Source organism: Acanthisitta chloris, unplaced genomic scaffold, assembly GCF_000695815.1.
Source record: "Acanthisitta chloris isolate BGI_N310 unplaced genomic scaffold, ASM69581v1 scaffold18356, whole genome shotgun sequence".
Taxonomy (NCBI): domain Eukaryota; kingdom Metazoa; phylum Chordata; class Aves; order Passeriformes; family Acanthisittidae; genus Acanthisitta; species Acanthisitta chloris.
The window spans coordinates 1054-13574 of NW_008676769.1; the positions used below are offsets into that span (position 1 = coordinate 1054).

The 12521-nt window shown below is 36.7% G+C and overlaps 1 protein-coding gene across 1 annotated transcript; it reads left to right on the plus strand.

The window, feature by feature from the left end:
* The first annotated feature begins 1063 nt into the window (after positions 1–1063).
* GTF2A1L (general transcription factor IIA, 1-like) lies at positions 1064–10805 on the plus strand. The gene is made up of 8 exons (XM_009076262.1): positions 1064–1144; positions 1460–1583; positions 2925–2980; positions 3985–4078; positions 5403–5956; positions 7410–7694; positions 8493–8579; positions 10698–10805. The coding sequence occupies exons 1-8, from the start codon at positions 1064–1066 to the stop codon at positions 10803–10805; spliced, it is 1389 nt and encodes a 462-aa protein (XP_009074510.1).
* The last annotated feature ends 1716 nt before the right edge of the window (positions 10806–12521 follow it).

Genomic DNA, 12521 nt, shown 5'->3' on the forward strand with positions numbered 1-12521 from the left:
GCAGAGCTTTTGACATGGGCTGATCAACAGCTTTTAGTGTAGTGGTACAAGAGTAAACTTATTTTTTCCTGTGCTTTGTAGTATCCTGAAATGTGCTGGGGGAATTTCTGGAGATCACTAACCCTGATAAATTATACCTGAGTATGGTTATTTTAAAGTTGTGCTATGTTGTCCTGATTGCTTTTTGTAAAAAGCATAACTTTTTACTACTTAAAAAACTTCCATTCTTTTAGAAAGAAATTGTGTATTATCTGCACTTTAGAACAACTTTAGAGCAGTACAATGTTAATTTGATGTTAAAAAATAAATTAATTAGTAACCCAGAATCTTCCAAGGTTTCTGAAAATATCTAGCTTCATCTTTCCCTTGTGTATGCTATTCTGGTGATAATGACAGGCAAGATTAATAACCTCTAAATGGCTAAAAGCTTATTATCTTACATTTGCATTGTAGTGTATGTCTGCTGCCCAGGTCTGGCTGGAGGATTGGGATTTCATCAGTGGCATGGGCACACGAAGCACTAAGATGTTCTGTTGGGAGGCCTATTGTAATATAAGATATGTATTGATAACAGGAGTGTTAATATTTCCATAGCTAAGGGACTGTATAGCATTAGACTGTTTCCACAAAGAAAAAAATAATAAATATCTTTATTTCTTGTAGGTTCCTCATGGACTTGGCACATCTCATTTTTAGTCACTTGTATTGCTGTTTGGCCCTCAAGTTAGGGACAGTGATTCTAGAATGATTCAAAGTGGTTAGACATGCTTGTTTGAAAATAGAGCACAGCAATTGCTTTTTGTAATGTTTCTAGGATTTTCTTAAGCATTTCTGTAGCCTAACCAATAATTTGAGGCTCGAATCTGGTATTTTTCTAGGGATGTCAGATTTGCAGACCTTCACATTTGACATTCAGTTTATTAAACTGATCTGTTCATGCTGTTCAGTTTGTAACAGTAGGTTGTCCAGTGACATTAGACTTGGTACTGTCTTTTCAAAGGACTTGATGTTCGTCTAACTTGAAAATGTTTTTTTAATGTAGTTTGAACTATACAAGTCTGTTATGCAAGAAGTGATTGAAGGTGTGAGGATACTCTTTGCAGAAGATGGTGTGGAGGAACATGTTCTGAAAGACTTGAAGCAGGTTCGTTGGGTTCCCCTGCAGGAGTAGCAGTTGTGTTTGCTGTTTTTTTTTTTTTTTCTTTTGAGGTGATGTCTACCTGTCTATTTCTTTGCCCTCCAAAATATGTGAACTTTTGCCCTAACTTAGATTTACAAGTATCCTGTGAGTGATGTATTGGCTGCTGGGAGTTGAAGTTCATTAGTGATTGTTACCGTGTTTATTGGATAGAATCAGTCAATTTACTCTTAGAAAAACTGGGAATACCTGCTTATGTTTTTAGATGTGGTTTGTTTTTAAAACTGATATTTGTTGACCTTACTAATAATCTTTCTGCAGCTTTGGGAAACCAAGGTGATACAGTCTAAAGCAACAGAAGGCTACTTCAGACATAGACCCTATCCTCCACTGTTCACCCTGCAGCCAGCACACAGTTTTCCTGGCGTTCTGCAGGCTTCAGCAGGTCAGATGTGTTGGACACAATTGGTGCAATTTAAGAATAGCTCAGTGATTCAGGGATATTTTTGGAAGACTTTCATTAATCTTGGTTTGCGATGCTTATGTATGTATGTAGCATGATGGGGAGCAGTAATTATTTGAAAGGAGATTTTGACCAATAAAAGGCAAATTAAACTTTGAAAAACTAATGTAATTCTGTCTACATACTCTCCATCTGCTACTTATTTCCAGTAGTAAAACCTGCAGAGAATTTTAGTCTTCTTGTCTACAGTCCAGAAGAGTGGCCCTTCAGCTGCAAACTTACCAGTAGGATTAATGTTTTGTTTCCCCTGTTAATGTGTGTACTGATGTGTGCAGATGTTATGTGGCATGTTTGTGCCATGCAGCTCTGCTGTTGTGCTGGAGTTTAATCTGGTTCTCAATTTGTTAAAATGTAATCCCTTGCTGGAACAGAAGAGAGGAACCTTTTTGGTTTTTTTCAGTTAGTTTTTCTAAAAGCAGGGTTCCTGTTGTTGCAGAGAAGTACTTGACTTTCACACAGCCTGTGACATCAGGACCTATTCTTCTCAGTTAAGTCCATCTGTGGTATTGTTGTGGTAGAGTGTAATGCTCACCTGAGACTTATTCCCAAAGTGAGAGGCCATTAGAACCTTTGTCCATAAAGGACAAAAAGCATGTGAGATGATTTAATGAAGGTCTGTGTGGTAGTGCACTTCAGGGCTGGGCAGGCACTCTTCATCTGTTTTTCTTTCTTTATAATATTCATAGTTGAATAAACTGGCTTTGGAGGCAGGTGTTTTATTTATTCCATGTGGTTAAAAGGAATATACTTTTGGATTTGCATGCTATTGGAGGCTTTATATTTAATGAGCATTACTTTCTTACTCTTAAGTTTTTAAAGGACAATACTAAGGCAAAACATTCTGTTGAAGCCACTGAATCTATTTATTTATATATTTTTTGAAATGGGTTTTGAATTGCCCTATGGCTAGAGATTTTAAAAGTTTGGGCTACCTAAATTGTTTGCTTCCAGAAATCTGACAAAGTTTTCCCTTTGGCTTTTTCTCTCCCACTGAAATCAGTATTGAGTGCTGTTGAAAATTCCACGCTGCTGTTCCTACTAGTTGCACCATTGGATTTTCTCATGCAGAAAAATACTTGCATGTTTTTGTCATGTTGACAAGGCAATACTCTTGCTCACTTGATTGTTGATCTAATGAGTATGAACTGAAGTTAAATTGCTTTAGTTTCAGCCATGCTTGCTGTAAATTATTGAAAGATAACTGTGTCCAAGAAATTAATGTTTTTTTCTAAAGTGTCTTTTTTATTTTCTTTTCATTTATAGCTTCTTGTCTCATTCCAGCTGGCAGAGATTTCCAGAATTTTGCAGCAGCAGAACTCGTATGTATCTGTAGTGGTGTTTTACTTCAGTTTTGATTATCTCAAATTCCTAAATGATTGCTTGTCAGTTATTAATAGGCTTAAAGAGAGAGAGCTGTAACACTGCTGCTTCAGTTTGAGCAGTGAAAAAGGATGGGGGTCTACTTGCTGGTTTTGCAAGCAGAGCAGCCAGAAGTGTGCTGGAAGACATGGCTGTATGTTTTCAGTCTATAGGATGGAAGTGTAGTGGAAATGCACATCTACAGATTTTGTTTTAGTTTTTTTTATTTTTTAAAGGAAAATTATTACTGTGTGTTAAAAAAAATGCATGGTTGTGAAATACTAGCACTAGTGAAGCTGGGAGCAGCAATATCTGTGAGGTGTAGAAATCATCCAGAAGAAAATGAAAGTTTTAGAGTTGACTAGTTGTGAACTCTGGGCATGGCAAAAATTCTTTGAGGAGGGGCTACTAATTGTCAGAGCTCGATGACCTTAGAGTGCCTCCTGAATCTCAAGCTGACTAGCTTGCTAAGTGGAAATATAATATTGGGAAGACGTTTGTGCAACATGTGAGTTTGCTCATTTAAAATTTGGGTTTCCCCAGAACAGCTAGTTTGAATGGGAGCCATGTGTCTTTGCTTTCCAAGAGGAAAAGCAAATGTGAAGTGACTTCATAGGCCTAGGCAAGGAGTCTGTGCTGTTTGGAGTAACGCATAAACGTAGGTAAGAGTAACTCTGAGTGGAAAAATACCTTTCTAGATGATGGGTACGTTGAGGAGGTAGGGGAAAGTGTTCTGTTAACAAAAAGGGAACATGATAGTTGGAAAGTAGGAAACATTTATGGCAAGTCCGTGCAGAATACTCTTCATTTGTCAAACTCAAAAGCATGAAGCAGCTTTTCAATAAAGATGACTGCAGAAAAGCTGTCATTCATGTTCCATATGGATATGTTAGGTGTGACATTCAGGGCCCCAAGAGATAAGATGTGCACTATTCCTTAATAAATACAGCTCTTGTGTATCCAGGGGCCTCCACAAGCAGCTGCAACTCTTGCTCTCCCTTTGGATGTTGCTTATCCTATACATGTACCAGCTGGAGTGATGCTACAGACAACATCTGGTAAGATTAAAGAGGAGGTGTAAAATGTTACAGTGCATTGTGGATGTTGAAAGATGGGGCTATGTACAGTAGATAAAACAGATGTGAAGTTAAAGTATAGGTGGGTAGAGCCAGTTATCCTCCTCTTCCTTTGTGGTTTGTGTTTGTAATTGCTGCATGGGGGAAGTAATTACATTGATTAGTTAATGTGTCAGTTGTGTACACTTGCAAGATCAGTTAACGTGAGCTGCCAGGTGATGCCATTTTTTTGGATTTTACAGCATATTGCAAATATCTTCCTTTGTTAGCCCAGACATAGGTATCTCTTTCCCCTATATAAGGGACAATCTTCCATGTTTTAAAAAGGTAAAGACACTCCAGTACTTCTGAAACAAATTGATTTCTTATTCAAATAAAATCCAACCATCCATTAACCTTCTTTGCTCACATTATTTTGCCGATAAATCTGCTTATACTGCTTGTACAAAAATGTGCTTGTACTGCTTAGGCGTGATCAGTGGAAGGCTTATTTGAGCAACTGACTCCTCGTACAGCTGTTCTGTGATGAGAACTAATGTCACTAGTTATTTATTTCAGGTATAATTCCAAAGGTTTTGAGGCTTATAGGCTGGTACCAATGACTCTGCATGTGTAAGCATGTGTGTGGGGAGAAGAAAAATCGAATGAAATTTGGAATTTAGCTCTGGCATCTTAATTTTAACACTGATAATAATAACTTTAATGATTCAGTATTTGGAGTAGTTTTCATCCAATGAGAAGACAGATAAACTAGGAGTGGTTTGTGTTGGGTTTTTTTTTTTTTTTTTGTGTTCTTTTTAAATTAAACTAGGTAGGATTTTTAGAGGGAATACCTAAAGGTCCTTAAAGGAGTGAACTCTTCCTGGAGCTGTGGAATAGTTTACTGTTTTGTCTTGGATTCCTTAGTTTCTGAAATGACATGGAAAAAAGTCAAACCAGGATTTTTATTTTTTTAAGTTTTTAAAAATTCAGTATGTAATTAAATTGTTGAAGTTACTGTCACAGGGAATTGTGTAGGCCAAACCAAAAAATGGGTATTAAACATGATGGTCTGCATAGAGGTCAAGATTCAGAAAGCTTCTGAATACTTAATTCTAAAGAGCTGAAATTGTTCCTGGGGAAAGTTTTGCTTTGTAAACATCATTAGAGCTGAAATTGTTCCTAGGGAAAGTTTTGCTTTGTAAACATCATTTTTCTCATAGTTTGCCTGACTGTTTGCTATTGGTTATTAGTGGTAGCAGGTCAGTGGCCTGTATGAACCTGTGGTTTAACCTGCTGAAGCAGTTTTTCACTCTTCTCTTTGTAGGGCAACTTTATAAGGTAAATGTGCCTGTTATGGTTACACAGGCCTCAGAAGATAAAGGTATTCTACATCATCCTGTTTGGCAGATATCTCATCCCCTTGGGCAACCTTCAGTTCTGCAAGACAGTGTTGCACAAGTGAATGCATCTTCTGCCCAGACAGCTGGTGACACATTGCAACAGGCTATGGCATTTGAACCAAACATTGTGGAAAAAACACACCTGAACAGCTCTGCTACATTGGTCCAGCAGCCTTCTGTGAGTCAGCAGGAGCTTGCAACTAATGCAGTGTTGAATCAGTGTGCAGGCTCCACAGAAAAATCCCAGCATAACAATCTTCACACAGCTGTGTTTGCTCCAGAATCCTCTGAAGGGCTTTTTCTCAATGAATCCTTGGCAAACAACTCAAGCAGTGTTCTGCTGGATGCAGAGGGGCAGTTAGAGCCTCAGGAACATCAGGTGTCTGATATCATTGACCTGATTATTGCAGGTGAAAGTTTGGATGATAATGCATTTCTGAAGGATCAAGGCAGCATTGCTTCCTCTGGCAAGGTAAGGGCCTTGGTTTCTCAGTTGTAAGTTTCTGTAACTGACAAATAGCACCTCTAAAATGTAAGAATAAAAATTATTTTCATTTTATAGTTCACACTTAGTTTGTTTAGAATAGCAGTACCTGACTGCTTCTTTTTACAGTAAGGATTTGTCAAAAATACTGGTAAAATACTGAGACTAATAAGACTGTCAATCTAAAAAATGCTAAAAGTGTAGTGATAGATATAATGTATTAGACTTATTTATTATTTTAGGAGTTCATTGTCTTGGTTTTTTTGTGACTAAAGAGACATGAATAACCCTTCGAAAATTTCCGTATCATTCTGACACTGGTCTCCATATGGATATTGGTCAGTTGTGGGCAAAGTGCTTTTGCAGTGTCAGCTGGGATTAGTTTGAATTTGTAATGTGTGAAGAGCATTTAAAGTTGCATTGGGAATGGATACTGAGGATGAAAGGTGAGGTTTGATAAGTGAAAATTGGCTGGAAGAAAATGTATTTCTGTGGGAAAAAGTCCTGAACAAACTAGAACTCAGCTAGAGCTGCACGGAAAACATGAATGATTTTAATTAACAGACTGCTTTCCTGACCTTATCTAATTTTTGTCCCAAAGTTATTTGCAGATGTTTGAAGTTCAGGCTGGCTTGCTGACTTTGACTTGTAGCTCTTATTTGTGATTAAGGCAAATTTGTTAAATGTAAATTTAATGACAGTAATGCCAAATGTCTGTAAATAGAAAGAATGTTATGTTGCTCAGCTGAACTTTGACAGCAGGGTGATGAAGACTGTCTGTAGTTAAGAATGGAAGGTCAAAACAAAGTGTTATTTTCTTGAACTAGAAAGTGTATGTGGAAGAGAATTAAGTGCTACAATAAAGATTTAATGAGAAACTGAAGATGGCTGAAACCTTGAAGCCCTTTTATACTCCTGTGAATGTTCTGTTTAGGAATTCTAGCACTTTTATGAACAATAACTTGAAGTACTGAAATATTTACTGTTTCTCTCAGCTTTTTATATCTTATTTAAACAAAGCATTTTGATTGAGTTGAAGAAAAGGGATCAGTTCATCTTGTCTTTTATTTAAAAAATGAAAAATGCAATTTTGGGGGGCAGAGGAGCAGCTTGTTTCTTTATTTTTTTTATGTTTGGAGGGTTTTTTTTGCAACAAGTTCTAGAGGCCTACTTGATTGTCTTTTTCTTAGAGTTGTTTGAGTACAACAGTGCTTAAAGAAAAGTCTAATGAAAACTTTTTCCTATATCACTGAGGTATATTTGACATGGGTTCCATTTAAGGTTAGATATAAGAACAAAGTTTGCAAATGTACTTAGGGTTTACTCTCATTATAGTGCCCCAAACTTGTTCTTTATTAAAAGTCTCAGGCTTTGAACTGAACAATGAAGGCTATGTGGTGTTAATCCACAAGTTCTCTCTGGTCTGTTTTATTCCTGTCATATGCAGCCTACTGAGCAGACAGAATCTAATTTACAATCAGAGAAGAATATCTGCAGTGACATTGAAGGCATGATTCAGCTGGGTGGTACTGGTCCTGATTCTCCCAAGGAAGAAATACCACATACAAAAGATCAGGAAGAGAATGAACTAATTTGCCTTATTGAATCAGAGGATCTAAAAGTTCTGGATGATGAGAAAGATGATGGTGAAGAATGTGACAATACTTCAGACACAGATTCTAACAGAAGTGGTGGTGATAATGAAGAGCTCCAAGTAGATACAGTGGAGGAGGTAATTTGCTTTTAAGCTTTGTGAAGCACATGACAATAGTAGATCTGTCTTGATCTACTGATCTTGAATTGTTTGACCTGGAACAATTCCTAGTAAGTTTAATGCAGAAGATGAATAGCAAAGTTAGATACCTCTGGAGGCAGGAGGTACTGCTGAGAAATTACTTGAGAGCTCATTATGAAGGATGTAGACAAAGGAAAGAGATGTTGAAAAGTCATTTGTTTATTGGAGGAAATAAAATACTTAATTATTAGAATCAAAGTTCTCTGGTGAAACCCTGGCCTCAGTGGAATGGAGTTCTGCTTTTTATTGAACTAAGATATTATTTGATGATTTAGATTTAGACTTAAATAAGACCTATTTAAATAAGATCAGGATGCAAATCTATCTTTCCTTCTCTTCTGAAGGACCATAGGGTATTAGACAGAGAAGAGAACAATGTGATGCAAGGACATATGTTTCCTAGGAAAAGGCTTTTCTTTAGGATACAAAATCACACATCTTTGAGAGCTGTTCACAAGAGAATCTTCTTGTAGCTTCTGGACTTACAAATAAATACATGTTGATTAGTCGTCCAGTTACTGGGATCAGCTTTGTCTGTGAGCAGTCTTGCTTTTGACCTGTGTTTTTCAGGGTATTTTTGGGTTTGAGAGTGCAAGCATGTAAAGGCTTGTGCAACATGGTCTTTACAGCCAATGGGTCCTGATTTTTGCAATGGTAACTTTTATTGTTCTAGCATCTTTAATGACAAGTATATTCAATGCTTTTCTGAAAGATGTTTAAAATTTTAATCTCTAGGAACTCTTAAATTCTGATGATGTCAGAGAACAGGACATTCCAGACTTGTTTGAACCTGCCAATGTGATCATTTGTCAATATGAAAAGGTACAGTATATACTTTTATCTTTGTTTCTTAGTCATTCTAAATAATATCTTTTACACATCCATGTCTGGTCTACTGTCAGTGCCTTTTAAAGAAAATCTAATGCTGTAATAAGGAACTCTTAAATTCTGATGATGTCAGAGAACAGGACATTCCAGACTTGTTTGAACCTGCCAATGTGATCATTTGTCAATATGAAAAGGTACAGTATATACTTTTATCTTTGTTTCTTAGTCATTCTAAATAATATCTTTTACACATCCATGTCTGGTCTACTGTCAGTGCCTTTTAAAGAAAATCTAATGCTGTAATAATTGTTTAAATTGTGTTTAGCTGACAATAGTCTGAAGACTTTCCTGCTGTTTTCTGAAATAAGAGTAATCATAATAGCCTATTAAAGGAAAAGGGAACAAGTGTTGCACAACTTGTAAAGGTGCAAAAACTTATGGATTTCCTTAGCTTTTAAGTAATATCCACATCTCCATGGATGTATGTAGGCATATTCAGCCATGAATCAAGACTTTTGAAATAGGTAATAGAAAGAGAAGAGTGTGTACTTTCTTTTATGTTTCTTGTCTTTTGAAGTACCTACTGAGAGATTTTTCTACCAGAATTCTGTTGTGTCTGAAAAACAAAGCATTTGTGAAGGGCCATTTTGTCCTCCTTCATTTTAATGTTTAGAATTCAACCTTTTTTTGAACTCCTGAAGATCAAATTAAGTACTTTCAGTTATGGTATGGTTTTGGATGCTTATATGTCAGTAATTTAAAAGATAACAAAACAAAGTACATATTTTCTTTTTGAAGCAAATATGGAAAAATATGGCTGTGGTTTGCTTAAGAGTGTGCTTTGAATTTTTTGTCCACCTAGGCCTGCATTAATTGTTCAAAAGTGACTAGTGGGAATTTTTTGTCCACCTAGGCCTGCATTAATTGTTGTCTGTGGTTTAGGAAACAGTGAGGTGCTAAGAAAATTGTTTTTACAAAGCTGCCACAGATTGAGTGTTTCTCAAACTAATTAGTTTGGAAAGTGTAGGGATAGGGATGTGTGTAGAAAATGCATCTGAAATTAAGCCATTGGTGTTTGCATTCTACTGAAAAGGGACACAAAGTTTTGAGCTTTGTATCTCAGTTTAATGTTCCAGGTGCCATAGGTAGTGCATACTGTTATCTATAGCAAGGTTTGTCTGCAATAAGCAGAAAAATTGCTTGAAAATCTAAAAAACCGTAGGAAGTTCAACACTGGACATGTCTTCTAGGAAATTTAATATCAGATCTTATTAGAAATTAACAGTTGCAGAAGTTAAGGGAAGATGTTGGTAACTTTCACCTTTCCCATACAGATTTAATAAAACATGTAGACCTAGTCAAACGTAGATAAAAACCTTGTTAAGTATAAAAGAATGCCATTGGTAAAATTGATGTCTTGTTTCTCTGTTTCTGGAGTTGAAAATAGAGTGATGCTGAAAATCCAAGGAATTTTTTTGAGATGTTTAAAATATCTTCTTCTAGTATTAAAACTCTCCTGCAGTATGGATCATTTTGCAGGCCTTTAAAAAGAAATAGAATGTGCAAATTCTTTCTTACTGTTTTGTATAGCAGCATTTACTTTTAAGCAAAGTTTTCTTGCTTTTAGCCTTATCCTAACACAACATTTGCTTTGCAGTGTGTGTGGGAGAAGGAAACCACTGCATTTCAGTCAAGCTGTGCTTGTTTGCAAGGTGAGGTGTATTTTGGGACTCATCTATTCACGAAATTGCTCCATTACTGTTGTCTTGTCCTGCAGGTGTTCAGCTGTCACCTAGCTAACTGGTGGGGGAGAGGGTGTGCTAAGATTGAGGAGGCTGTTCCCTTGAGAGGGCAGGGAGTTCATTATAACCAACTGAAATCTACTGTCTCTATGGAGCATTTGTGGTGTGTTCAGTGGCAGTGTTCACATGGTTTGAACTGTCAGGATTTTGAATTAAAAAGGTGTGTAAACCAAGTTGTGCTTAAATCCTTTTTTTTTTTTTTTTTTTTTACCAAGTTGTGCTTAAATCTTTTTTTTTTTTTTTTTTTTGTTTGTTTATTGGATGGTCTAATATATATATTTGGGGGGCACTGATTTTTATTTTTTTTCAGATATGTCAAAATAAGAACAAATGGAACCTCTACTTAAAATGTGGAGTGATGACCTTTGAGGGTAAAGGCTATCTTTTTGCAAAAGCCATTGGAGATGCAGAGTGGTGAAACCTCACTGAAGTATGCACTTTAAGACTGTGGTATTATTTCCTTATGAGCCTTCTGTGAAACAATTGAACTTTCTATTGTTTTGTCATTTTAAAAAAAACCCCCAACAAACAACATGATAAAAATATGCAAAATCCATGTCATTAATACATGCACATGAAAACATAGTATTGTTGACTACTCAGCTGTCTTTGCTGTTCTCTTCTGATTATTTCATTACTTTTCCAGCCGAGAAACATCATTGGAATGAATAGCTTTAAAGTTTGAAATGTTGTATCTGTTTGTAATTCAAGAAAGCAAAGGAATATTAAGTGATTATATTTCAGTAAGTTTCAGTTCTGTTGGTTTTCTTTCCATTTCTTAAAAGCTAAAGTATGACTTGAAATATAAAACTACACAGTTGTTGCTATTACATATTTCTCTTCAAAGGCTGCTGAAGTTTTGAAAAAGAAAAAAAGGAAAGAGTAACACCTGTGCAAGTCTGAAACCTGTGGCTGTTTCAGCTGTGTGCTTCTTTCTTGTCTTTCCTTCCTCTCTTGCCTTTTTTTTTTTCTGTTTTCTGGTTTTTGACTTCAGTTTAAAGTCAGGCACTCTAGATGCAAGTAAGGTAAATGTCAGTGGAAGATCCTAGAGCTCTCAATGTGTTAGAATTATTATTGTTCTATACCATCTATGTCTACTGAGATGCAATGAATAGTGTGATATAACATTAAAATGTGATTTATTTTCACTGTCAATGCAAAGTCATTTAAGTTTGCCGCTGTACATATCCACTTCATTCTAGGACTACAGACCAGTAAGCTGTGAATGTTACAAGTTGTGTCTAATAATGAAACTCCATCTCATGCATTTCTAGCAGTGAGTTGTTTTTGTGTTCCTTAAATATAAACTTTGCTTAGAGAAATGTGTACAAGGTATTCGTGTGGCAGTACCTCACTCTGCCTTGAGAACTACATTCTCACCAGTCCACAGCATTAGCTTTTTGTTAGTTCTGCTAGAAATAGAGGTCAAAAAGAAGTTCTGGGCCCCAGCCCTTCAGAGCTGCAGCTGTCTCCTGGCTAGTTCCTGTTCCTTGTAGGGCAACATTGGAAACTAAATGGTAAAGCTTCAGCCAGGCTGACTCAGAACAGGAGAGTCCTGCTAGAAGGGCAATGCTACATGCAAGCATATGGCACCCCTTCCTCCCTCCTGACTGCTGCTCCGATGTCTGCTGAAAGAGCATATTTTGTTTACTTCCTGGGAGGATGCAGAGGCATTGAGAAGAGAAGGAAAAGAAAAGGAAGAGCTGAAGAGAAGGAATATATAAGAAAATGAGGGGGGCAAAACCCCTCAGCCCTTGTTCATAATGGTGCAAACCCTTGTGCTGATGGTGTAAAGAGTAGAGAGAGCAGAGATGCTTCCCTCAGGAGGTAGATTTTTATCAAATGTTTAGTTTATTGCATGCTTTTTTTGACATCTGCTGCTCTCCAGTATCAAAGACAGAACGCTGAACTAAAGCACCTGATCTGAGTGTAGCATTTCTTTTGTCTTTTATAGATACCACTGCTGGGAGGTAAAGAATTGTGTATTCAGAGACAGTTAAAATATGACAATGTATGATTTCTTTTTCCCCATTCAGATGACTTGTAGCTGCACTGGTGCTATGATTCAGCCCCATAAATGCAGAGGAAATGCAGCTCTTACCACATGATAAATGCTTTCAGATTTCAGCACTCT

What these genes read in the sequence shown, in the direction of transcription:
- GTF2A1L (XM_009076262.1), top strand. Translation starts at nt 1,064, where the DNA reads ATGCAAGAAGTGATTGAAGGTGTGAGGATACTCTTTGCAGAAGATGGT. An exon ending in CTTCCTCTGGCAAGGTAAGG is followed by an intron (nt 5,957 to 7,409) that starts GCCTTGGTTTCT and finishes TGTCATATGCAG; the next exon opens with CCTACTGAGCAGACAGAATC. An exon ending in TCATTTGTCAATATGAAAAG is followed by an intron (nt 8,580 to 10,697) that starts GTACAGTATATA and finishes ATTTTTTTTCAG; the next exon opens with ATATGTCAAAATAAGAACAA.